The 25109-nt window shown below is 42.2% G+C and overlaps 1 protein-coding gene across 4 annotated transcripts; it reads right to left on the reverse strand.

Moving 5' to 3' along the window:
• Positions 1 to 1165: 1165 nt before the first annotated feature.
• On the reverse strand, positions 1166 to 24908 carry ccdc77 (coiled-coil domain containing 77). Of its 4 annotated transcripts, none has more exons than XM_033037808.1 (11): positions 24814 to 24908; positions 24169 to 24385; positions 21283 to 21425; positions 20927 to 21023; positions 20776 to 20836; positions 19125 to 19216; positions 17153 to 17301; positions 15209 to 15437; positions 11122 to 11247; positions 5595 to 5747; positions 1166 to 2295 (listed from the first exon to the last, which is right to left on the reverse strand). In XM_033037808.1, the coding sequence occupies exons 2-11, from the start codon at positions 24376 to 24378 to the stop codon at positions 2149 to 2151; spliced, it is 1407 nt and encodes a 468-aa protein (XP_032893699.1). In that variant the 5' UTR covers positions 24379 to 24385; positions 24814 to 24908; the 3' UTR covers positions 1166 to 2148. The 4 variants fall into 4 exon arrangements, with proteins under 4 accessions (XP_032893699.1, XP_032893701.1, XP_032893698.1 ...); XM_033037810.1 differs by lacking the exon at positions 24814 to 24908 and adding an exon at positions 24771 to 24790; XM_033037807.1 differs by lacking the exon at positions 24814 to 24908 and adding an exon at positions 24502 to 24784.
• Positions 24909 to 25109: the final 201 nt, after the last annotated feature.

Consider the following 25109-nt stretch of genomic DNA (forward strand, 5'->3'; position numbering starts at 1 on the left):
ACACCTCAAAAGGCTAACCTCAAGATCTAATAAATAGTCAAGTGTAATTTTCCTTTCATAAATTCAAATTGATTATGGTCAATCCCACTGATATTTTGTACATGTCCCGTTTCCATTTTCTCATCCACTATGCTCAGATTGGTCTGTAGTTCCTGCTTTCTCTCTTCCTCCTTTATTAAAATATTGAAGGTCCCATTGCTTTCTTTTATCTGAGGAACCAATTCGAGAATCTATAGAATTTTGGATGATGAAATCCAAAACTTGAAGATAAAGCAGATGGAGAAGTATAAAGAAGGTTTATGACCACTGTCAGTTGAATAACACAATGAGATGAGAATTAGAGCATAGAACAGTAGTGCAGGAACAGGTCCTTGAGCCCACAATGTCTGTGCCGAACATGATATTAAAACCCTCATATCTGCCTGCATTTTATCCATATCCCTTCATTCCCTGTATATCCACATACCAATCTAAAAGCTTCTTAAATGCCACAATCGTATCTGCCTCCACCACCACCCCAGGCCAATATATTCCAGACACCTACCATGCGCCGCCCCCCCCCCCCCCCTTCGATCTGCAGGTGTGTAAAAAGTAAGATATAAGCAAAGGAATCGGGCCAATTAGGAATAAAAATGATCTTTAGATAACTCAGAAAGCAAAATCGGAATTCTGAATGAGCACCTATGGTCTTTTGAAAGGAAAAAGAATGGAGTACAAGGGAAAATAGTAAAGAAAAAAAGGATAGATAAAATTTGATAAGGGAAGGCTAGTTATGAACAACATATCCTTGGCTTTGTCAACGATGTAATCCTCGTCAGTGAGACTGGCGGGTTTTATGTGACTGGCAAAAAGAGGCTTATATTTAATTATGTTGATCAAAATAGCTTTTTAGTGGAAGTAAAATACGTTTATTATGAATCAAGTTAGAGTAGCTCCATTCACATCTGTATTACCAATGATAATTTGCATTGTGGAATGGTGGTCCCAAGATACCCAAACTCGAGGTGCTAATCTCATTATCCATAATTATAGTACATGGACCAGTTTAAAAAATGTTTTGCAATTTTAAGAGAATGTATCAGTTGCTTTTTTATTTTGAATAGAAATTGCTTGCAATATCTCAGTGTTAGCAAAAAGTTTTTCAAGCTATTTGTTTTTGTTAGCCTGAACAAAAAGGTATAACAGATTTTTATTCTGTCGAGTATGTATTTTAAGATTTCGTGAACTTGGCCCTCAGTACCAAGTTTGAGAACTCCAAACAAGGAAATCATATTGTGCTGGTAACAAATCACTACGTGCAGTGAATGGCTTGATAATGGAGAAGAAATTTGGTTGATAAGAGCTTTTGCTACAACAAGAAATTTAGCCATCACAATGTCGTAATAACCCAGGTAGAGCTGTCAAGAACAAGGCTCCATTAAAATCGGGCTCATTTGGAGAAGAGACTAAAACTGTTGAAATCACCATTTTAAACTGAGATAACCAAGTAATTTTTTTTTTTTTTTTTTTAAGGATCAAGAATGGATGACTAATTTGCTGAAAAGAAGAGCATCCACTTATAATGGTGCAGTGAATTGCTTTGGATATTGCCCAAACAGAATTACAAGTACACGCCAGCTTTTCTACCAATGTCAGTCTGGTAAATTATTTCTATAACAGCAAAAATATGACAGGCAACCAAGTATTAATTATTAGTTATCTGGCCAATTAAGGCAGCCAGAAATCACCTGCAAGGATTTGACACAAGGGTTCAGCAACACATCATGCAACATTTTTCTGATATCATTCAAGGAATCAAGAAACTTATCAAATCATTTAAAAACAGAATTTAAGCCAATAGAAAACCGAAACATACACGCAGAGTCAGTCTGAACAGAGTAATGGAAAGCTGCTCATTTCGCTTAAAATAAACCTTTTTTGCTATTTTAAATCAAAAAGTAAATCCTACTAAAAATTTTTTTTAAATGGCAAACTACCATTTTTGTCCCTCTGCTTTCTTATAGTTAGAAAAAAATCCATCATGTTGCTTAGTTATGGCCAGGCCTTGCTTGGTCATTATAATGTAATTTGCAGATATTCCATCATTGCTGGTATAGTAGTGCTGTTGATATAGCCTTACTAAAAATTAAATGTTGTCCACAGAAAATATCAGCCAAATCGCAAGCGATTTTCTAAGCCATAAATCTTTGCCTTTAAATTCTTGAGCTCTCCTTGGATAATCTTTGTGTGGTTATTTGATTGGCGCACCTCATGAAGTATAGCAAGATCCTGGTCAGGACCAATTCCAAGTGTTACCTACCAAGAGAAAAGATGATATTGAAACATTAAACCGAAGAGGGTATGGGTGAAATCACTGAATAAGAAATACAATCCAATATTGAGAGGAAAGGAATTCGACTATTAAAAATATGGAAATAAGTAGCAATTATGATCTGACGGCTGTTTTTGAATCTGGTTGGAATATGCTTTCAAGCCTTTGTATCTTCTGAACCAACAGGAGGGCAGAGAAGAGAGAATGATTGGGGTGAACAAAATAGAGAGAGTACAGAGGAGATTTACTAGAATGTTGCCTGGGTTTCAGCAACTAAGTTACAGAGAAAGGTTGAACAAGTTAGGGCTTTATTCTTTGGAGCGCAGAAGGTTAAGGGACTTAATAGAGGTCTTTAAAATGATGAGGGATAGACAGAGTTTCCATTGAGAGTAGGGAAGATTCAAACAAGAGGACATGATTTGAGAATTAAGGGACAGAAGTTTAGGGGTAACATGAGGGGGAATTTCTTTACTCAGAGAGTGGTAGCTGTGTGGAATGAGCTTCCAGTGGAAGTGGTGGAGGCAGGTTCGATTTTATCATTTAAAAATAAATTGGATAGGTATATGGACGGGAAAGGAGTGGAGGGTTATGGTCTGAGTGCAGGTAGATGGGACTAGGGGAGAATCAGTGTTCGGCACGGACTAGAAGGGCCGAGATGGCCTGTGCTGTAATTGCAATATGGTTATATGTGCGAGTAGCCTTGATTATGTTGGCTGCTTTCCTAAGAAAAGTCAATGGGGGGGGGTTTAGGCTGGTTTGCATGATGGACTGGGCTGTGTCCACACCTCTCTGCAATTTCTTGCTCTTTCGGGTAGAAAGGTTACCATAGCGAGATGTATATATCCCAATAGAATGCTTTTCATGGCGCATCTGTAGAAATCGGTAAGTGTCATTCGAAACAGAGTTTAATTGGAGTTAATATGTCAATTACATTTTTAACAGAAGAAAAAGTTAGGCCATAACCATGTTTTAAGTTGTAGAGGAAGGTTAGAACAGTACAGAACAAAAGATATATCTGATAAGCTGGAGACAAGGGGAAATAAATGAAAAGATTGGTGTTCGCTGAAGAGAATGATGAAGGGTTCACAAAGGCAGTTAACCAGCCTGGAGATGGTGTAAATGGTAATAGAGGAGGGAACAAGAGACAACAAGAACCTCAGTTACCTGAAATTGGAAATAAAAAGAATGCTGGAAAATCTCAACAGCAAAGAGAAAAAACAAGTTAATGCTACAGGATGATAAAGGTTTCATTTTAGATTAGGGGCTACCATGACAAGGAGTATAGAAAGCTGGTTCTTGGAAATGCACACAGAAGCACCCTCACTTATTCAACTTTTACCCTGTAGACCCATGCGTAAATCAAATATTACTCAAGTTGGAAAAGGAAGTGCTACTGCGCCCACATAAATTTGCCATGAGGGCAAGCTCCGACAAGGAGACCTTGTGGCCGTCGGTAGGCCTAAAGAGTTGCTAACGTAAGTGCGGGTTTACCCAGGTCACCAATTATGTAAATTGGGGAATGTCTGTAAGTAGATTAATAGAGGACTTGGATATTCTCAGAATTTGAATATTTTACAATTCTTATTTAAAAGAAACTTGCCATTTGTATGTTACTGTTCAAATGCAAATACTATTGACCACAATATATGCAAAATAAAGGAGACATTTGATTATCAGAACATAGAATTATTTTGACATCAAATATAGAAGAAAATAGTGCCCTCCATAATGTTTGGGCAAAAGACCCATCATTTATTTATTTGCCTCTGTATTCCACAATTTGAGATTTGTAATAGAAAAAAAAAATCACATGTGATTAAAGTGCACACTGTCAGATTTTATTAAAGGATAATTTTATACATTTTGGTTTCACAGCTGTGTTTATACATAGCCCCCCTATTTCAGGGCACCATAATGTTTGGGACGCAGGGGTTCACAGGTGTTTGTAATTGCTCAGGTGTGTTTAAATGCCTCCTTAATGCAGGTATAAGGGAGCTCTCAGCACCTAGTCTTCCCATCACGTTTGGAAACTTTTATTGCTGTTTATCAACATGAGGACCCAAGTTGTGCCAATGAAAGTCAAAGAAGCCATTATGAGACTGAGAAACAAGTATCATTTATATACTGCTGAGACTTGCACTACACCTATATCTGGGTACGACATTCACAGTGAACAATAGGGCCCTGGAAAGTGTAAAAGATCAGAGGGACCTAGACCATCTATATCTCTCTGAAATTGCCATCGCAGGATGATAGGCACACTGGCCTGCATCAGTTTGAACACCGAGTACAGGAGTTGGGATGTTATGTTCCAGGTATACAAGATGTTGGTGATGCTGCACTTTAAGTATGTGTTCACTTTTGATCACACTGTAAAGGAGGGACATCAATCATTAAGCTGGAAAATGTGCAGAGAAAATTTCCGAAAACGTTGCCAGGATTTGATGGCCTGAGTTATAGAGTTTGGGCAAGCGAGAACTTTATTCCTTTGAGTGTGGAAGACCGTGGGGTGATCTTATAGAGGTGTATAAAATCATGAACGGCAAAGGTAGTGTGAATGCCAGCGTTCACCAGGGTTGGAGAAATTAGATGTATCGGAAGGAACTGCAGATGCTGGTTTATACCTAAGATAGAGACAAAATGTTGGAGCATCTCAGCAGGCAGGATCTCTGGAGAAAAGGAACAGGCGACGTTTTGGGTCAGAACTTTTGGGAAATCAGAAATGTGTACAGACCCTCCCCAACACATCTATAAAACTAGAAGATGAGAGAGGAAAGACTTAATTGGAATCTGAGAAAGGAAGGGGTGGGGTTGAAGTGGGCAACTTTTTCACACAAAAGGTAGTAGGTATAAGGAACGAGTTGCCAGAGGAAGTGGTTGAGGTAGATAACAACATTTAAAATATATTTGGACAAGTACATGCACAGAAAAGGTTTAGGCACAGCAAAAGGGACTGGCTTAGATGGATATCTTGGTTGGCATGGACGAATTGAGCCAAAGGCCCATTTCCATGCTGTATGACTCTGCACATTGCTCTGCAATCTATATAAGCCTCTCAGCGGCTTACTGACTGTACTTCACAGTAAACATCATCTTTTCAGTAAATGGACAAGCAAACCTGAGGCTGCTGAATTTTTCCAGATTAATATATAGAGTAATAAAGTAAATTCTCAGGACTGGAGAACTTGTCCATGATCTGGTGAGCCATTGAGATGAAAATATTAAAGTCTCAGAGAACGAATGAGAAATATTCCTGTGGTGAATATTAAATGCTCAAGCCTACCTTGAACAGCTGCTTCTCCACATCTTTTAGCCTCTGCCGTAGTAGCTTTATATCATTTTTAAAGCCTTCGACTTCCATAGCTCGTCGCTTTTCCAGTGCCTCGTACCGCCGCGTCATTAAATGAAGCCGCTTCACTGTTTTTTCAGAACGCTCCTATATTAAAGCAGTATATCCTAAATCAGCATAGAGTCATAGAGTGATACAGTGTGGAAACAGGCCCTTCGGCCCAACTTGCCCACACCGGTCAACAATGTCCCAGCTCCACTAGTCCCACTTGCCTGCGCTTGGTCCATATCCCTCCAAACCTGTCCTATCCATTTACCTGTCTAACTGTTTCTTAAACAATGGGATTTGCCCAGCCTCAACTACCTCCTCTGGCCGCTTGTTCCATACACCCACCACCCTTTGTGTGAAAAAGTTACCCCTCGGATTCCTATTAAATCTTTTCCCCCTCACGTTGAACTTATGTCCTCTGGTCCTCGATTGCCCTACTCTGAGCAAGACACTCTGTGCATCTACCCGATATATTCCTCTCGTGATTTCGTATATATGGTAGAGTGGTGGCACTGTGGTTACATTGCATGATGATTAATCTAGAATTAACACAAAAAATACTGGCTACGTTCAGCAGATCAGGCTGCCTCTGTGGAAAGGGAAACATTAACATATTAGATCAGAGAAGTAGTCTAAGGAAGTCTTCAAACTGAATGTTAGCTCCATTTCTCTTTCTACAGGTGCTGCCTGATATTTTACTAATTGCCTCCAGCATTTTCTGTTTTAATTTCAGATTTACAGCAGCTGCAGTTTGATTTTCATTTATTAGTAAATTTAGAAATCTCAACTAACTGAAAGACCAGAGTTTCCATGTTAGCAGTTATGAAATTTAAAGTCAATTATTGATCTGCAATTTTAGAAAAATGCAGATCAATAATGATCATCAAAAAACTGCCAGATCTTTGTAATAGCCTTCTTCAATTATAGGGCATCCTCATCCTGTTGGAGCCCTCGATCAGGGCATCCTCATCCTATTGGAGCCCTCAATCACTCCAGTCGCTTCAACATGGTTGATCCATAAAGGGCCGAGAATTCCACTGGCACTATGTTGAAACACAGGATGTCAATAGAAGAGACCATCCTGTATTGACCTAGGTTTTGAGACCTTGCAGTGACCTCCTCAAACATCAGCAGATTGGTTATTAAATTGAGAAAAGCAGCCTCACACTCTGCAGAGTAATTCTTACTGATTTTATAATGAGTAAAAAGAGTGGCTTGCCTGCACCCCACTCCTGAATCCCTGAAGGACACAATTACCATACTGGGTTTCAGCAGATAGTGAATGAATCAAAACAAGGGATAAACCTATTTTACCTCATGTAGTATCTTTACCATTTGACCTAGAGCAGATCATCTTTTTTTGATAGCATTGGTAGAATTGAGCAGAGCACAGTATTTATGGAGATCAATCATCAACCAAGGGCATTCTCTGATGTATTGTTTTGTAATAATCAGGCAGAATGGAACATGCTCAGAACAGATCTAACATCTCATGGGAGTTTAGTCACCCTCGGCACTAGCATCAATTAAAACTCAAATATCTTTGTTTATTGCCTTATTTGAAAGGAAGATACTTTTAAAGAACTTGAGACGACGTAAAAATCAGTGATATTTATACAATGAGCATTATTACGTTAGGCCAATATCAATGTTAAAGGTTATCGATCATTTTGTTAACTATAGCTCAAAGACCTTTTTGACTAACGCAATACGTGACATATCCTTGTCAATATCCAATCATATCAAAACATACCTTTGATTAAATTTATCAACATCACATCCCTTCAAATGGACCTGTATTTTACATCAAAAACTGTCACCTTTCCCTGTATTTCTGAATGGTTTAATTGCTTTAGGAAAGCTTAAAAATCATCTCTATTCCATTCGGTGAGGCGGCGCGGCTCTGGCTGCAGCGGCTCACCGGCAGTCCTGTTTGTTTTGTGTTTTTTGTGTTGTTTATTTCGTTTTTGGTTAGTCTAGTTTTGGTTTTTAGTTTGTGTTTGGGGGGGGGGGGGGTTGAAACGGGGCTTGCTGTCTCTCCCTGCGGGGGAATGCGACTTTTTTGTCGTATTCCTCTTCTCTGCCTCCGTCTGCGCTGAGGCCTAATGGCGGAGCTGGCGACTTCGAGGCTCAGGAGGCAGAGCCCGCCAGGACTCGCCCTGAGCTCGCTCCCATGAGGGCGGCCCGGCTCGGGGCTGGAACAGTGCTTCCGTGAGGGGCTGTGACGCTCCCGGGAGGGCAGCCTGGCCCGAGGAAGGAACGGTGCTCCCGTCGGAGTGGCCGAGCTCGGGGAGGTATGGCGTTCCCAGCCCGAGGGAGGAGCGGCGCCCATGTCGGGGCGGCCCAGTCCGAGGGAGGAGCGGCGCCCATGTCGGGGCGGCCCAGCCCGAGGGAGGTATGGCGCCCATGTCGGGGCGGCCCAGCCCAAGGGAGGAGCGGCGCCCATGTCGGGGCGGCCCGGCCCGGGGAAGAAGCGACGCCCAAGTCGGGGCGGCCCAGCCCGAGGGAGGTACGGCGCCCATGTCGGGGCGGCCCAGCCCGAGGGAGGTACGGCGCCCATGTCGGGGTGGCCCAGCCCGAGGGAGGTACGGCGCCCATGTCGGGGCGGCCCAGCCCGAGGGAGGTACGGCGCCCATGTCGGGGCGGCCCAGCCCGAGGGAGGTACGGCGCCCATGTCGGGGCGGCCCAGCCCGAGGGAGGTACGGCGCCCATGTCGGGGCGGCCCAGCCCGAGGGAGGTACGGCGCCCATGTCGGGGCGGCCCAGCCCGAGGGAGGTACGGCGCCCATGTCGGGGCGGCCCAGCCCGAGGGAGGTACGGCGCCCATGTCGGGGACGGCCCAGCCCGAGGCTGAAGACGGCACGATACTCACATGAGGGTGGCTGGGACGGTGTTCTGGCGGTGGTGGCCTGAGTCCGGGGTTCGGCCGCGGGCCAGCGGCTGCGTCAGCAGGACTGGTGGGCGGCAGCTTCGACCACCCCGGGGCGCGGTGATTGAGCCGCGGGACAGTTTTTAACATCGCCTGGTGGGGGATCGCCTCAGCGCAGAGGGAGAAGAGGAGGGAAGAGACTGCAGACCTAAAGATTCCGGAAGTGGCGGCGCTGGGAACGGCTGCGGCTCGCCTGCAGTCCGTTTGTCTTTTACCTTTTTGTGTTGTTTTTTTCGTTTTGTCTAGTTACGTTTTTGGTTTTTAGGTCGTGTTTATGTGGGGGGGGGGGTGGGGGTGAAACGGGGCTTGCTGTCTCTCCCTTCGGGGGAATACGACCTTTTTGTCGTATCCCCCTTCTCTGCCTCCGTCTACGCTGAGGCCTAAGGGCGGAGCTGGCGACCTCGGGACTCTGGAGGCAGCTGACAGGACTCGCCCTGAGCTCCCGTGAGGGTGGCCCAGCCCGGGGCTGGAACTGCGCACTCGTGAGAGCGGCCTGGCGAGGGGCTGAGAGACTTTCCCGTGAGGGGCTGTGGCCCGTCGGAGTGGCCCAGCCTGAGGGAGAACGGCACTCCCGTCGGAGTGGCCCAGCCCGAGGGTGCAACGGCACTCCCTTCGGAGTGGCCCAGCCCGAGGGAGAACGGCACTCCCGTCGGAGTGGCCCAGCCCGAGGGAGAACGGTACTCACGTGAGGGCGACCCGGCTCGGGGCTGGAACGGTGCTCCAGTGGCTGGCACGGCGTTCTGGCGGCGGTGACCTGAGTCCTGGGTTCAGCCGCGGGCCAGCGGCTGCGTGTGCTGGACTGGAGGGCGGCAGCTTCGACCACCCCCGGGCCGCGGTGTTTGAACCAGCCCGTTTGCGGGGTTCGGTGAGCCGCGGGACTGTTGTGCCATCGCCCGGTGGGGAATCGCCTCAGCGCAGAGGGAGAAGAGGAGGGAAGAGACAGTAACCCTAAGATTTTTGCCTCCACCACAGTGAGGAGGTGCTTGGAGGATACACTGTGGTGGTGTTAATTTGTGTTTATTGTTGTTTATTCTTGTATGATTGTATGTATGACTGCAGGCACGAAATTTCGTTCAGACCGTAAGGTCTGAATGACAATAAAGGTATTCAATTCAATTCAATTCAATTCAATTCAATTCAAGACTTTTGCCTCCATCACAGTGAGGAGATGCTGGGTGGACTCACTGTGGTGGATGTTAATATGTGTTTATTGTTGTTTTTTATTGTATTGTATTGTATGTATGACTGCTGCAATTTTGTTCAGACTTCGGTCTGAATGACAATAAAGGCTATCTAATCTAATCTAATCTAATTCTGTAGCTATTCCATAGTCTGCCCATCAGGAGCCAATATGGGTCCTTCCCATGTATCTCCATCTGTACTGCGATGAACCTTACTATAGATTATGATCCTGTTATCTTCAGGATACATTCCACTGCCTTGTGTGCCAGCTACCATTTATAATCCCACGAGGTTTGATATGTTTAATAGGGCAAAGACATTTGTTCTGCTACAACAAATTCTATACTAGCTGTGTCAACTTCCCACGTGCTACAAACATGTTCTTCTAAATTCTGTTATTCTGCAGCATCCATTATTAGGCCATGCAGATCAAATGCAGCAGTAACCAAAATATACACCACCCTCATCTAAATATATCATTCAATATACCACCATCATCAAGCCAGGGGATCAAGCATGGCTTACCAATGAAATGGCCAAAAATAAATTAAGACTCCAAGTGTTGGAGTAACTCAGAGGCTCAGGTAGCATTGCTGGAGAACATGTATTGGCGAGTCAGGAATCTGAAGAAGGGAACCAACCAAAAATGTTACCTATCCACATTCTCCAGATATGCTGCCTGACCTGCTGAGTTCTTCCGACTTAAACCAGCATCTGCTGTTCCTTGTTTCTCTAGAATATAAATGAGTACATTTAAAGTTTTCAGTCATCAAATATTTGATTATTCACAAATGATCGATTCTAAATGTTGATTTTTTTTCTCTTCTTTAGCTTAGAGACTGTGCGGATATAGGCCCTTCGGCCCACCAAGTCAGCGCCGACCAGCGATCCCCGTGCACTAGCACTATTCTACACACTAGGGATAATTTACAATCTTAACCGAAGCCAATTGACCTGTACATCTTTGGAGTGTGGGAGGGAACCAGAGCACCCACAGAAAACCCATGCAGGTTACAGGGAAAACATTCAAACTCCGTACAGACAGCACACGTGATCAGGATGTTTGAAATGGAAATATCTTTGAAATGTTCAGTGAAATGGACCTTCAGAACGTCCACATATAGAACGTTCTTCCATTTCTAGAGTCATGTAAAATGTAAACATACTACTCTGTAAATACCATAATAAATAACAAAAGTTCAGTGTATATATATATATAACAGTTCAATATTTCAAAAACAAATAATAGTGCAAAATAGAGAATATAATGACCCCCCAGTTCAGAACTTATTTGAAGGTTGTTGTGTTTAATAGCCTGATGGTTGTTGGCTCAATATATAATTCAAACACATTGCATTCTTACTTTAAATAGCTGCCGCCCTATGTCTCCTTCTTCTTGAATGTGCGCCAGATTGTCTTCAAGTGTCACACACTGCTCCCTGTACATGTCTGCTAATCGATGTGCCTGGTTTAGCTGGTCCTGCAGTGACTGGGAAAGTCAGTAACATTTCATGATAAATTCAATACCCAAGTCTCAAATACTTCTATGTTCTGATAACAGACAAATCTAGCTCCTAAAATACCATTTGTATTTTTCAGCTCTTCAAATGGTGCCACAGGCTGCCACTTAGCCATAACCAAGATAGTGGTGCTCAATCCCTATGCAGCATACTACTCACAGTAACAAACCTTTCATTTTTACCTCTCACACCCTTTCAATGTAACCTGAGAAAGTAATTTGAAGAGAAAAATTATTATATTGAATGTTGAGTCCTGAAGAAAGATAATGTGCTGATCCTTGCATTTACATTGATTGTATATACTGTCCCAATGAACCTAAAAGGCAGCAGTCAAAGTGCAATGAAGCATTGAAGTGACAGTCTCAACTTTGGCCCTCCATTGGTCACTGTCACCCTTACATGTTGAGTTTAGGCATTTTTCAAGCAGTCAACCAGTTTGCTTTTGGTTTCCCTGATGTATAGACTGTGAGCATCAAACACAGTAGTACAAAAAGCAGATTACTGCTTCACCTTAGAGGAGAGGAGGTGAAAGGGCATGTGCTCCATTAAATGCAGTCACAAAGGCATCAGGGCCAAATTGCAGCACACAAAATGGCCACTCTGCTCATCTGATCTATTCCAGTATTTAAACCGCAATGATCTTCTACACTTTAATTATATCTTCCCTGTGCCTCCGAGACTTCTATATTTCTCCCTCTTATCTAGCTCAAGCCTTCACCTTTACTGCATTCATATCAGTCTCCATGGCAGTCAGATCTTTACTTTCATTAAAAGTACTTTCCTATTTACCCATTTGAACATTGACTTCTCTAATTTCAGCATGTGGCATGCTTGACTTTGTTGGAAGAAGGATGGAGTACAAAAGTTGGGACATCATGATGTAGCTGTACCACACTTGGAGTGCGGTTGTGGTTGCCCAGCTGTAGTAAAGATGTCATTAAGATGGAAAGGGCGCAGAAGAGATTCACTGGGATGTTTCCTGGGCTTGTGTGAGAGGTTGGATAGGCCGTGACTTTTTTCTGTGGAGCATAGGAGGCCAAGGACATGAGGGGCATGGATAAAGTGTACACTTAGTCTTTTTCTCTAGGCTAGAGTATTCTAAAGCTAGAAGGCACAGGCTTAAGGTGAGAGGAGAGAGATTTCTGAGGGTCTTCACATGCAACTTTTTCACTTGGAGAATGTTCCACATCTGGAATAAGCTGCCAGAGGAAGCTATAGAAGCAGTTACAATTATGACTTTTTAAACACATTTAGACAGATCTATGGATAGTAAGGGTTTAGAGGGATAGGGGCCAAATGCTGGGACTAACCCAGAATTCCAACTTGGTCGGCATGAGCAAAGTGGGCTGAAGGACTGCTTCTGTGCTGCACAGATCAATGGCAGTTATATTCCCGAGTAGGTAGTTGCTGCCAGAGGATGTGGTAGAGGGAGATATAATAACATTTTTAAAAAGGGGTTTGAAGCAATGACAAACATAAAGATTCCCAGAAATGAATGGCTTCCATCTTAGGATACAGATGTCCACATTTTCTAGTGCAAAGTATCACTTCTTTAGCTTAGAACACTTTACTTGGGTTTAACTGGATGTGGTGGAGTCTAAAATTAAGCCCAGGGAACAGGATAACTTAAACATGAATTTGATTAGAAAAAGCTCACATAGATTTGTAAAGAATAGGTCAAGGTTCAAGGTCTTTTATTGTCAGGTGTACCAATTAAGGTAGTGATATTCTATTTTGTGTGTCTTGCCTGACAAACCTGATTGATGAAAGATTTGGAGTGATGTGTGACACAAAGAAAGACCATTCGGACCACTATGTGCATGCCAGCCAAAAATGAACGTGATGTTATTTCCACTTTTTAGTTCTTAGTTTAATGGATTATTGCTCTTCAATTGGTCATCCATGTTCATTAAAAAGATGTGGCAATGGTTTTTGCTTCCATCACCATTTCAGGCAGTGCATTTTGAACCTTCACTGTGAATGTTCTCTTAAATTCTTAGTTTTCTACTAATTAACAAATATATTACCCGAGTTCTGTACTTTGCTAGGGGGAAAAAACAATTTCTGTCTATCACATCTCAACTAAATCTTTTTCAGACGACTGTAGCCTGTAAATTTCCTCTGCACCTTCCTTAATGCTATTGCATAGTTTCAAAATACAAACCAGTACTGTGCACACAATTCTAGTTGTAGGCTAACCATTGTTTAAAACCTTTCTAGAAAGAATATTGTACACCTTTAATTACCGTATTTAACTGTCCTCTTATCAGAAGGGATCTGTGAACATGGATTTCATGAACATCTGTGAACCGTTGCATTTTGCCCACTGAGCCAATTTTTAATCCCGACAGGGAATACCAATGGATTTATAAACTTCCAGGCCCATTAAGTGCTTCCTAAGAACCTGTGTTTAAACCCATGGCACTAAAGACAAATTATTAACCTAGTCATGGAATTGGTTCAGCAGCAAGAGAGTGGGCAGCTAGATGAAATGTACTCAAGTTGGATCGCTATGACTAAAATGATCAAAATAGGAGCTAGCCAGACTCACTGCAGCAGCTGAAGACTGAGTGTATAGATGGAGGGAATAGTTGAACACCAAATAGAACAAGAGGAGCAGGAAATAGTTCAGTATTCTTCCTCATCTTCCACCACAAATTCACCATGCTCATTAATGAATTTATCCTTTTAGATACTGATGGGAGCAATATTTCATCTGGAAAGGCAGCTGAAGCTTGAAGTGTGACAGAACAAATGTAGAATGGAAAAGAATGAAAAATTAGAGTCATAGGTGCTTCTGTGTTTGTAGAAATGACCCCAGAATTACATATTGCCAAGATCCAAGTGGTTATTAAATAACTACAAAGCAGCAAAAGATAATGCTAGAAGCTGTAATAAAGGCTTAATGTCAAGGCAATAAGAAAATAGTGCTATGATTGAGCAGAGTGAACATGAGCTAATGAAAGGGAAATCATGTTTAACTTGTCTGTTGGAAACCAAGGGTACATTTAGCAGAGTAGATGAGGGTAAACATGTGGATATCATATATTTGGACAGTCAATCTCCTGCTCGCCCATTCTGTGATATCACATCAATTTGTCAACTCCTTTCTCTTCCTCTTCTTGAAGTCACTTCTTTATCCAGGGAGTACAATCAAAAACTTAGGACCAGATTTTTTCAAACAACTGGTCCATCATTTTAAACCTCACATACTGGGCAATATGGGGAAAATGCTAGGTTTAAGTCACAAATCAGCCATGATCTAAATAGCTCCCTTCAGTTTCTATTCTTCTATAAACTCCAGAATTTCACTTGCATTCTATTGTGTTGACCCCTTCAGTAATTATTTTCATACATCTTTTTGTTCTCTACACATCTTAGTTTCTTGCTTCTTTTGCCTTTATTTCATGTTACCTGCAAAAACAGAGAAATAAAGGCAAAAGATTCAAAAAAATGACAAGAAGGAACACTTAACAAAAACCCAAAGTGATTAGGGTCTAGAATGCACTGTCCGACATTTCAAACAACCTATGGTTTTGAGGGGCAGACCAATTGTGGAGATCAATAGGGAGAATTTGGTATTGGTATAGTATCATCAGTGAAAAGCTTGGTTTGCCTGCTGTCCAATTAAATATTACTGTAGGATAAATAAAGCTTTCACAAGTACAACAGGTAGTGCACAGAAAAAAAAATACCAGAGTGCTGAATATAGTATTACAGCATTGAAATGTCCAAGGTCCACAAAATCGGAAAATTGGGTCTACACTATAAGATTATCAGTCTGTTCAGTAGTCTGATAATTTGATATCTTATAGTAGAGTATTGGACAAGCACTGCTCTCATTGCATGGGCATAGACTAAGCAACTTAATTTTAAGTCAATACCATTCTAAGCTTTCTCACTCAAAATTGTTAAAACTACTAGCGTTACCTTTATTTCTTCACTTTGTACCCGTTGTATTTCATGTTCTACAGGAAATTCCTGAAGCAATTGTGTCTCATTTTCACAGTGTCTGTTTCTCAGCATGGTGCATTTGTCTAGCTCCTGCAGCAGATGATCCTTCTCAGCCATCCAGACCTTTTCAATGTCTCGTCCTTCAAACTTCAGTTGTAGGTAATCTCTGGTACTTTCATAAAGAAGATTCTGAGTCTTTTGCAACCTAGGGTAACACAATGCAGTTGCAATTACTGTAAGTGATGAAAATTTAATCTTACCATCTCAACGCAAGTCAAGAAAACATTAGCTTACTTGGCCACTGTTAAAAATGGCCATCCCAGAGTACAAGAACAAAGGCATGCGCTTGACAGCGATGAGACCATACCCGGAATATTATGCACAGGTCTAGCTTCCCTATCTGTGAAAGGTTACAGGTGATAGATGCTGAGAGAGATTGGAAGACACTTGGAATAGGTTGGAGGAGATGTTGTCTCAGGAAGAAATTTTAAGCAGAGTGGGCCTAGATTGAGGGTCACTCTTTCAAACAAACAGAATTCATACATAGGTTGTCAGGATAGATGCAGGAATTAGATTTGTTCTGGCTAGTGCGTCTAGAAACAGTTCGTCATAATTTCAAAGCGAGAGGTCAACTATTCAAGAAATTTCTACACCCAGAAGCTGATACATTTTGTGCTTTGTCAGAGTAAACTCAATACAAAGACACAATCTATTTCCATACCAACCTTCTTTATAATTAACGTGTTAGTGAAACATTTTACTATTTTCTGTCATGTCCTTTGATAAAGTTGACCTCATAATTCCTTGTCTCCCTACATGTTTTTTAGATTTAGACTAATCCTTTGTATTCTCTCTTCTCATGCACACTTCTGCTGTCTATACACTTAATGTATGTCTTTCAAACCATCAACCTTTCAAACCCTATTTGATTTTCTTTCTTGGTGGAAAATATATATTCTGCAATTTCCCAGTTTGCCTTCACAATGAGTATACTCACACCCTAAGAATTATATCAACGCCAACCTAATAAACAGAATTAACTAGATAGGTTGATGAGGTTGGATGCTGATAAATTCCAAGGATCTGATGAAGTACTTCACAGTTTTGAAAGATAGCCAGAGGAATAGTGAATGCTTTGATATTTATCTTCCACAGTTCTGGGGACCACACAATCTCACTATTTGAGTTAAGAGGGAGAAAGAAAATAGTGAACTAACATGGTTGCCTCTTTAAAATGATGTGGTAACAGAAGACTTGAAAAGAATAATAGGAATGAGCAGAGACAACATGGATTCATCAAGATTCAGATCACACTTGATTGATCTGCTGGAATTTTTAGAGAACACAACCAGCAGAATATTTAAGGGAAAACCAGAGGTGCATTTAGAATTTCAGAAGCATTATATAGGATCCCGTTGTTCAACCTGATTAAAACTTATGGAATTGCAAAATTGTACATGACTTGAGAATTAGTTATCCAACAGAAAGCAAAACATGGAACAAGCAGATTGTTCTCAGGCTGGCAGGCTGTTACCAAAAGGATTTGCGCTTGGGCTCCAGCTGTTCACAATCTATATTAAATAATTTGGCTGAGGGGGATGACATTTTATATTTCCTAGTTTGCTGATGTACTGAACCAGGTGAGAATATGAGCACAACTGAGGCAAATAGGCTTCAATGGGATAGACTTCTGACTGACTGACAAAGCTATGGCAGATGGAATACTATGTGGAAAATTGTGAAGTTGTCTAATTCAGTGGTAGAACTCTACACAGTACACATCCAGGCGGACACCTTCTCACATCCTTCCACATCATAACCCTACATAGGTTCTCTTTATCCTGGTGAAAGGACTGACCGAAGGTCAGAAATCAATAACATCCCCAGTAACTACAATTGTTGCACACTGCATTAACTAACTTGTCTGCCAGAGTTCTTATTTTTTCTTTATCACGTTCATGCTGTACATGTACTTCCTCCACGCGGATCCTTCGATCCTCCAGCAATGCATCAATTTGTTCTTTTGCCAGTTGTGTCTGCTCTTGCAACTGGGACTGCAAGGCTTCAACCTTGCAGTGTTGGGTGGGAGAAAGAAAAAGAAAAGAAACAGATCAGCATCATTATCAATATAATTGCTGCAGACTAAACATATTATTATTAGGAATGGTTTATGTTTAAGAAGGAACCTGCAGATGCTGGACCAATCGAAGGTAGACAAAAATGCTGGAGAAACTCGGAGGATGAGGCAGCATATATGGAGTGAAGGAATGGGTGACGTTTCGGGTCGAGACCCGAAATATCTGAAGAAGGGTCTCGACCCGAAACGTCACCCATTCCTTCGCTCCATAGATGCTGCCTCACCCGCTGAGTTTCTCCAGCATTACTAGGAATGGAGTGCTGTAGTTACACGGGGAATATTTTCACTGGAGCGCAGGAGGCCAAGGGGTGACCTGTGAGGTTTACAAAATTGTGAGAGACATACAGTATTTTCCCCCCAAGATTAGGGGAACTAGAGGAAATCGGTTTAAGGTGAGAGGAAAAATATTTCAAAGAACATCTGGCAAAGTTTCTCCAGAGGGTGGTGGATACCTAGAATAAGCTGCCAAATGATTTGCTAAAGACAGATACAATGACAATATGTAAATGGCATTTGGACAAGTATATAGGAAAAGAATAGTGGGATGTGGTCATAATGCAGGCAAATTGGATTGGTGTGTACAGGCATTATGATCGCCACGGCCAAAGTGTGCCGAAAGGCTAATTTCTGTGCAATATCAGGCATCTCTTTTACATTAATCGTATCCTTAACCATTTGATAATCCCCATAATGCTGTCAACGCTTCCCAACAATACCCCAGATTCTATCACACATCTACATACACTGGGAACAGCTAATTGTAGTCATTTAACCTACCACACCCAAATTTTTGAGATGTGGGAGGAAACCACAACACCTCCAGGGAAACTATGCAGCCAGATCATACTGGAGATCAGGATTGCAGCTGGGTCACTAGAGCTGTAAAGGAGCAGCTCTAATGGCTGCATCACTGCTTTTATCTCTTTCTTCTCTATTCTTATTTCATCTCCCTCTACCTACATACTCATCAGCTGCCTTTTTCAAGCCTTTATCTCTTTCAGCTAATACCACCCATGTTGTCTATTTTCTTTTGATCTCCACCCTATCCCTGAACACCTTTAAAACATACCACCACTTCTGATTCCATGTAAATTAAAACAAGCTTGTTCTTTTAACTTTACTTAATTCTGATGAAAGTTATTAACTTTAAATATCAAATCTGTTTTTCACTGTAAATATGCTGTCCGAGTTGATGAATACTCCCAGCATTCCTTTTTTTCAGATTACCAAAATTAGTTTAGTTTTAAGTTTTTATTAATAATTAACTGACTGTCCAAAACTTCAATTTCTATCTCCAGATCAACACATTAAATTTTACATTTCTTTAAAATTCACAGGGTATTAGTGATATTTCAATGTTTTATGCAAATGTTATCTAACAAATAATGGCAGTTTGAGTTATCAGCATCGAGAGATGCAAGCGTTTGTTTGTAATCTCATTCTTTGTGCTGATAATAATCAAACATTAATCAGTTTATGTGTGCATTTTAATAGTATAGTTTTGGTTATGCTGCTGGGGGATTAACTCCTGCTTTTTTTAAATTAAATATAATGTGTCTTAGTATCAAGGATGACTTGATCCACTATAGTTAAGTCTCTCAGAAACCACAGAAAAGTCCTATGTGGGATCCATAAACCAACAGGTGATGACCAACCAGGAAGATAGGTTGTATGCAGATATTACAAGAGAGTCTGGATCACAATAAGAGGAAACTGTGTAAAACGAGCTGAATTGAGTCACTGTGGAAGACGTACCTGTAATAGCAAAGTCTGATTATCTCGCTGGTAGTTTTCTGGGATTGTCGGACTAACAGCAGTGGTTATTTTAGATCCTGTTCTTTTATGATCTGGTCGAAGTAAAAGAAGAAAAAAGAGACATAAAACTGTTGGTAGTATACATTCAGCGGACAGAGACATACAGCTCAGAAACAGACCCTTTGAATCATAAAGCTATACAGGCTGGAAACAGGCCCTTCAGCTCACCTTATCCATGGACTGTTGGCAGACCGGACCAGACCCATTTGCCTGCATTTGGCCCATATTCCTCTGAAGCCTTCCTATCCATATATCTGCCCAAATGTCTTTTAAAAGTCATCATTGTATCCACTTTCACCTTCCTCTGGCAGCTAATTCCAGATATGGACTGTCCTCTGACTGGTAATGTTGCGCCAGAGGTCCCGCAGAAATCTCTCCCATCTCACCTTAAGCCTACGCCCAGGTTTATCATCCTCTACCCTGGAAACAAGACTGTGAACATTCTCTTTATCCATGACCCTCATCGTCTTGTACACCTCAATAAAGTTACCTCTCAGCTGCTTATGCCCCAAAGAAGAGTCCAAGCCTATACCTATAACTCAAGCCACAAGCCCAGATAACATCCTTGTTATCAAAGATTAGTGCCAACCATCAAGCACACGTTTACACTCCACATCAACACCACTCCAATTCTATTACTAACCTCAAATCTTAGAACAATTTACAATAGCCAAATAATTTACCACCACACATTGAGATACGAGGGGAAACCACAGCACCCAGGGGGAAATCCTTGTGATCACAGGGAGACATGCAAACGACACATAGGCAACAGTGGAGATCAAGAATGGACAGAGGTCACTGGAGCTGTGCCACTGTGTCACTGCAGCTGTGCCTCCGAGACATTGAACATTGTATTTAATTACCTTGACAGAAAACAAGATACTTCCTCATTGATTTTCAGATAGTCTCAGACTATTCTCCAGCTTCAAGCCCTGACACAGCTCATTCGCCTTCAAAATCCTCATTCAGTAAATGTTCCTTCCACCTGGGATTCTGGTTGCTCATGCATAATGTTACCAGATAATTAATGGCTATTGATCTGCAAACTTCAATTAAACTTACACGACAACACCTGGGAGAATTAAATTCTACTAAATAAATAAACCTGGCATCAATTAAGCCATAAGCAACAAAGACATCATTGGAACAGCATAAAAACCTTTGGTACACCAATATCCTAAGATATTTGAAATCTCCTTCCTTGCCTCTTCTGGCTACAAATATCCATGATGTGTGTTGCGGAGTATGGATTAACTCTTAACTACCTGCAAAACAATGCCTATTTCTCCTTACATACTTACCCTCTCCCTGTTCCCCTGCCATTCTCATACAACTGACCATAGCCCAACACCAGGAATTTCACATCAAAATTTGAGGTGCAAAAGCACACGAGACATAGGTTAATTTATCTGCATGGTCTGAACAGGTTCTAGAATTGTTTGATGTTCTGTCAGAAAATTACTATCATAATTTGTCATGTAAAAATGTTGCCTTGAAATTCAACTCCCGTTGAAATACTTGTACGTTTCGAACAAAGCATCCTTGCCTGGACTCACTGTCTGGTATGTCACAAATATTCAACATTTACCATTTCTTGAAGATCTATTTTCTGTGCGTCCATGCTTCTTTATACATTGGGGGACAATTACCTGAAAATTAATTTTAAACAGTTACTTTCTGGATTTTGGAGCAGAACCCAGTAGGTGTGGCACTGCTAATGTCTAAACTCTAAGTCTTACCTTGTGTGGAGGCTCTTTGTGAAAGTAAGTGAGTGCTTCTTCTTCAGAACCCACCAGAGTTAAGAGCTGTTGAATCTTCTTCCGATCTTCTAACTCTCTGAAAAAAAATCAATTTGTATAAATCATTAGTATGTCACATGCAGGCATACTGATTGATACATATTTTTACAACCACCTCCGAGTTAGGAACCAAGACCAAAGAGGTAATGTAATGCTACCAGTATAGGAAACAATTACTGTTCCATTTGTTCAACAGCTCCTTAAACAAAACTGCTCTCTGCAGGAGAGAGTACACTAGTATCAACAGTGTCAATTTTCATTAAACTGCAACAATTCATAAGAGTTTTGTCCCCTACCTAATTTTTAGCCGATCATTTTCAGCATAAAGTCGCAATGCATGCTCACGTTCCTGAAAGAGGTAAACTTGCATGTCACTGAGTGCTTTTTGTAGCTCCTCAATCTCTTCTTCCCTCTGTCGAATTTCCCACTGGAGTTTATGCTGAGGAAGAAAATAGTCAAATCCAATATTGACAATATTGTAGTATAAACACAGGTTTGAGTTAAAAATAACAAATTAGTTTCAATCTATCCTGACAATTACAAATTCATACATCTGCCACTCACTAAGTACAAAAGTAGCAGAAATGATTCAGCACAGAACTGGAGTCGAGGAGATCACTCTACCCATTATGCCTACATCTGTATTTGGAAACTACCATCAAGACCCAGCGGACCACAGCCGACAGGGGGAAGCCGCCGAACCGGTCCCCTGCAAGACCAGGCAGACCGAGCCAGTCCCCTATGACCGAACGCAAGACCTGGCGGATCGTGGCCTACAGGAGGTAGCCGCCGAGCCGACCCGTGCTCGTCCCATGAAGACCAGAGACTGGGAGGATGAAGCAGATGACGACGACAGATGTGATCAGCGAGGCCGGGTAGGAGAGGAAGGGAACAGGGGTCTGGCCTACCATGCCTACGAGGTCGGCTGCAGGAGGCGCCCCCGGGACACAAAGATGGACATGTGAGGAGAGGGACGTCGGTTTACAGATCAACCCGCACGTCCAAGGGAAGGTGATTTTTTTGGAGGCCCGCAGCAGCCTGGGATCTTGCACCATTCATACTACATAGAATGTGGCTGGATTTTGAAAATGGTGCCAAAACATGGCTCCATGGCTGAATGCGGGTTTAGCAGACTATTTATGTGTAATTCGTTAATCGGGGATGTACTTGGATATGGCAATACTCTAATGGACTGTTTGTAAGAAAATTTCACTGTGCATTTGCACTTTGCATGGTGAAATTAAAGCACCATTAAGATAGCAAGTCCTGACTTTATACCAAAGTCATATTGTGAGACACTAGTTTCATAATTGGATAAACACTTTTACAGGACAGTTTTAGCACTCGGGTTTCATCGTGCTTTCCCTTTTGTTAATCTATCACCATTCTGATAATTTGTCTTGTGTTTAGAACCAAAGTGAATAATCTTTCATTTATCCACCTATCATGGATTTTCCCAATCATTCAACCTGTTTAAATCACATTTGTGTCTCCCCCCATCCTCCTCACAGCTCACATCACTCTCCCCCCAGCTTTTGTGTTTCCTGCAAATTTGGAGATGTTGCATTCCATTTGGTTATCCAAATGAAATGCGTATATTAAAACTCCGAATAGCTGAGGCCCAAGCACCGATCCCTGCCACGTTCAACCATCCAAATAAAGATGTACTAATTTTCACTGTTGTTTACTTGCCACTAAACCAGTTCGTAATCAAAATCAGTTCTTAATCAAAATCAGTAAATTACTCCCAAATCCCATGCGATTGAAATTTGCAGAACAAATCGTTAGGACCTTATCCAAGACTTCAGACTATATACTGTACACCCCATCCACTGGTTTCTCGCCAATCCTTCCTGCAATTTACATCCTCAATAAACTAAACACCAATGCATCCACCATTCCCAGAGCCACTTCCTTTCATGGTCTGAGATGTAGATTGCCAGCCACCAGAAACATCAATATCATCCTGTAACCTGATTAGCATCCTCATTGTCAATGTCACTGATTTAGTGTCATGTGTACATACACTTACGAATCATGCCTCCTGAATTCTTATACAAATTGGTCATGTACATAACAAATAGTAGAAGTTTTAACACCAATCCCTGTTTTTATGATTGGAACCCAGTGAATGTTTTTATGATTTGAACCCACTGGATTCAAATCACAAAAACAACCCTCCACTGTCACTCTCTAAATTAATGACCTGGAAAGTTTTTGTTATATTTCATAAGCGACAGGAGCAGGATTAGGCCATTCGGCCCATCCAATCTAATCCGTCGGTACACAAAATTGCTGGGGAAAGTCAGCGGGTGCAGCAGCATCTATGGAGCGAAGGAAATAGGCGACGTTTAGGGCCGAAACCCTTCTTCAGACTTCAGACAATCTAATCCGTCATTTAATTCAATTCAATTCAACTTTATTGTTGAAGATAATCATGGCTGATCTATCTTTTGCTCTTAACCCCACTCTCCTGCCTTCTCCCCATAACCCCAGACACCGTCTTCTGTGATTTGCCTATGTGGATACATCTCCTCACCTATCTCCTAACAGCTCCTAATTGGAAGGAGGCTTGTGTAAAAAAGAACTGAAAATGCTGGTTTAAATCGAAGGTAGACACAACATGTTGGAGTAACTCAGCGGGTGAGGCAGCATCTCTGGTGAGAAGGAATGGGCGACATTTCAGGTCGAGACCCTTCTTCAGACTGACCAAATTGGTAGGAGGCTTGTTGTATAACCTCCGCAATTCAATCATTCCTTTTGTTCCCAAGTGAAATAGTCTTATTTGAAGAACATTCTAGAATACCTGCCCCCATTATCAGTAATGGACTTGTTAATCAATATTGCCACCTCCTCCCAACATCTCAGTCCCTAGGTCATACCTGATGATTCCTTACCTTACATTTTGAATACTGGCTGTAGGGGTGGTAGAAATAAAATGCCAGGTCTTTTAAAAATATATTAAATAACATAAGGGGTTCAGGGAAAGAGCAAGAAGTAAGGCCATCAGAATTGATCTATTAGAAAGCCACAAATAATTGATGGCCTCCTGTGCTAGTTCTATGAAACTATTTCCTGCAGTTAACTGGAAAGTGATCATTCCTTCATTTCTACGACGCTCCAACTGGACTGCCAGTTATTCTAAACTCAATCTGACCATAGTTGGGGTTGCTGAGACCCACCTGTTCTTCATAGGTGGCCTTGTACGTCTCCAATTTTTTCATAAGATTTTCATGTTCCTCGTCAAATTGTGCAATCTTTTTACGGTAGTACTCCAACAGCTCCCGGGAAGGACGGAGAAAAGCCAAACGCTCATTTACTGATGGAATGGCCGGAGAACTGTCATGTCCGGGCGTTTGCTGTTTAGCCGAATGAGTTGAATTACGGCCCATCGTTGATCTATAAACCAAACAAAACAAAAATATCTATTATAGATCGTAAGTAAGGAACGATGCGTTACAAGTCCTTCTAGGCGCAAATGTGGACGTGGGGATAAAGGGGATATTTACTCTGACCGAGAGGTAGAAAATGCCGGATACGTCCAGCGGGTCAGGCGGCGTCTGTGGAAAGAGAACCGGTTAAGGTCTCAGGTCAACACATCTTCACTGAATTCGACAGGCTGCCTCAAAGTAGACGCGAGGCCTCAGGCAAGGGGTTTCAGGCAAAGGGTTACAGCCGGTAGGCCCACTCGGCACCCGCAGTAGGACACGGCGAGCTCCGTGAGGTGGGGGGCAACTCGCCGTTTCGCCACTCGTCCCCCTCCCCTCCCCGCCGCGCCACTCACGCGCCTTTCCTCCTCTCCCTCCCGCCGCTCGCGCTGCCGTTACCTCAGCAACAAACCGCCAGCAAATACCCCGCTCGCTCACCCCTCCACCAATCACCGGCAACACAGCTGAGCACTGGGGCAATCAGAAACCAGCACGCCAACGATTCGATGCTGCCCAGACATGCGCCGTCTGACAGGGTCATGGGGTTATAAAGGTGTGTGTTTAAAATAGAGGCACAAGGAACTGTAGATGCTCGTTCAGGAAGGGTCGCGACCTGAAACGGCACACATCCCTTCTCCAGAGATGCTGCCTGTCCCGCTGAGTTACTTCAGCTTTTTTTTGTGTCTATCTTCGGT

The sequence above is a fragment of the Amblyraja radiata genome, chromosome 19 (assembly GCF_010909765.2).
Source record: "Amblyraja radiata isolate CabotCenter1 chromosome 19, sAmbRad1.1.pri, whole genome shotgun sequence".
Lineage (NCBI taxonomy): Eukaryota > Metazoa > Chordata > Chondrichthyes > Rajiformes > Rajidae > Amblyraja > Amblyraja radiata.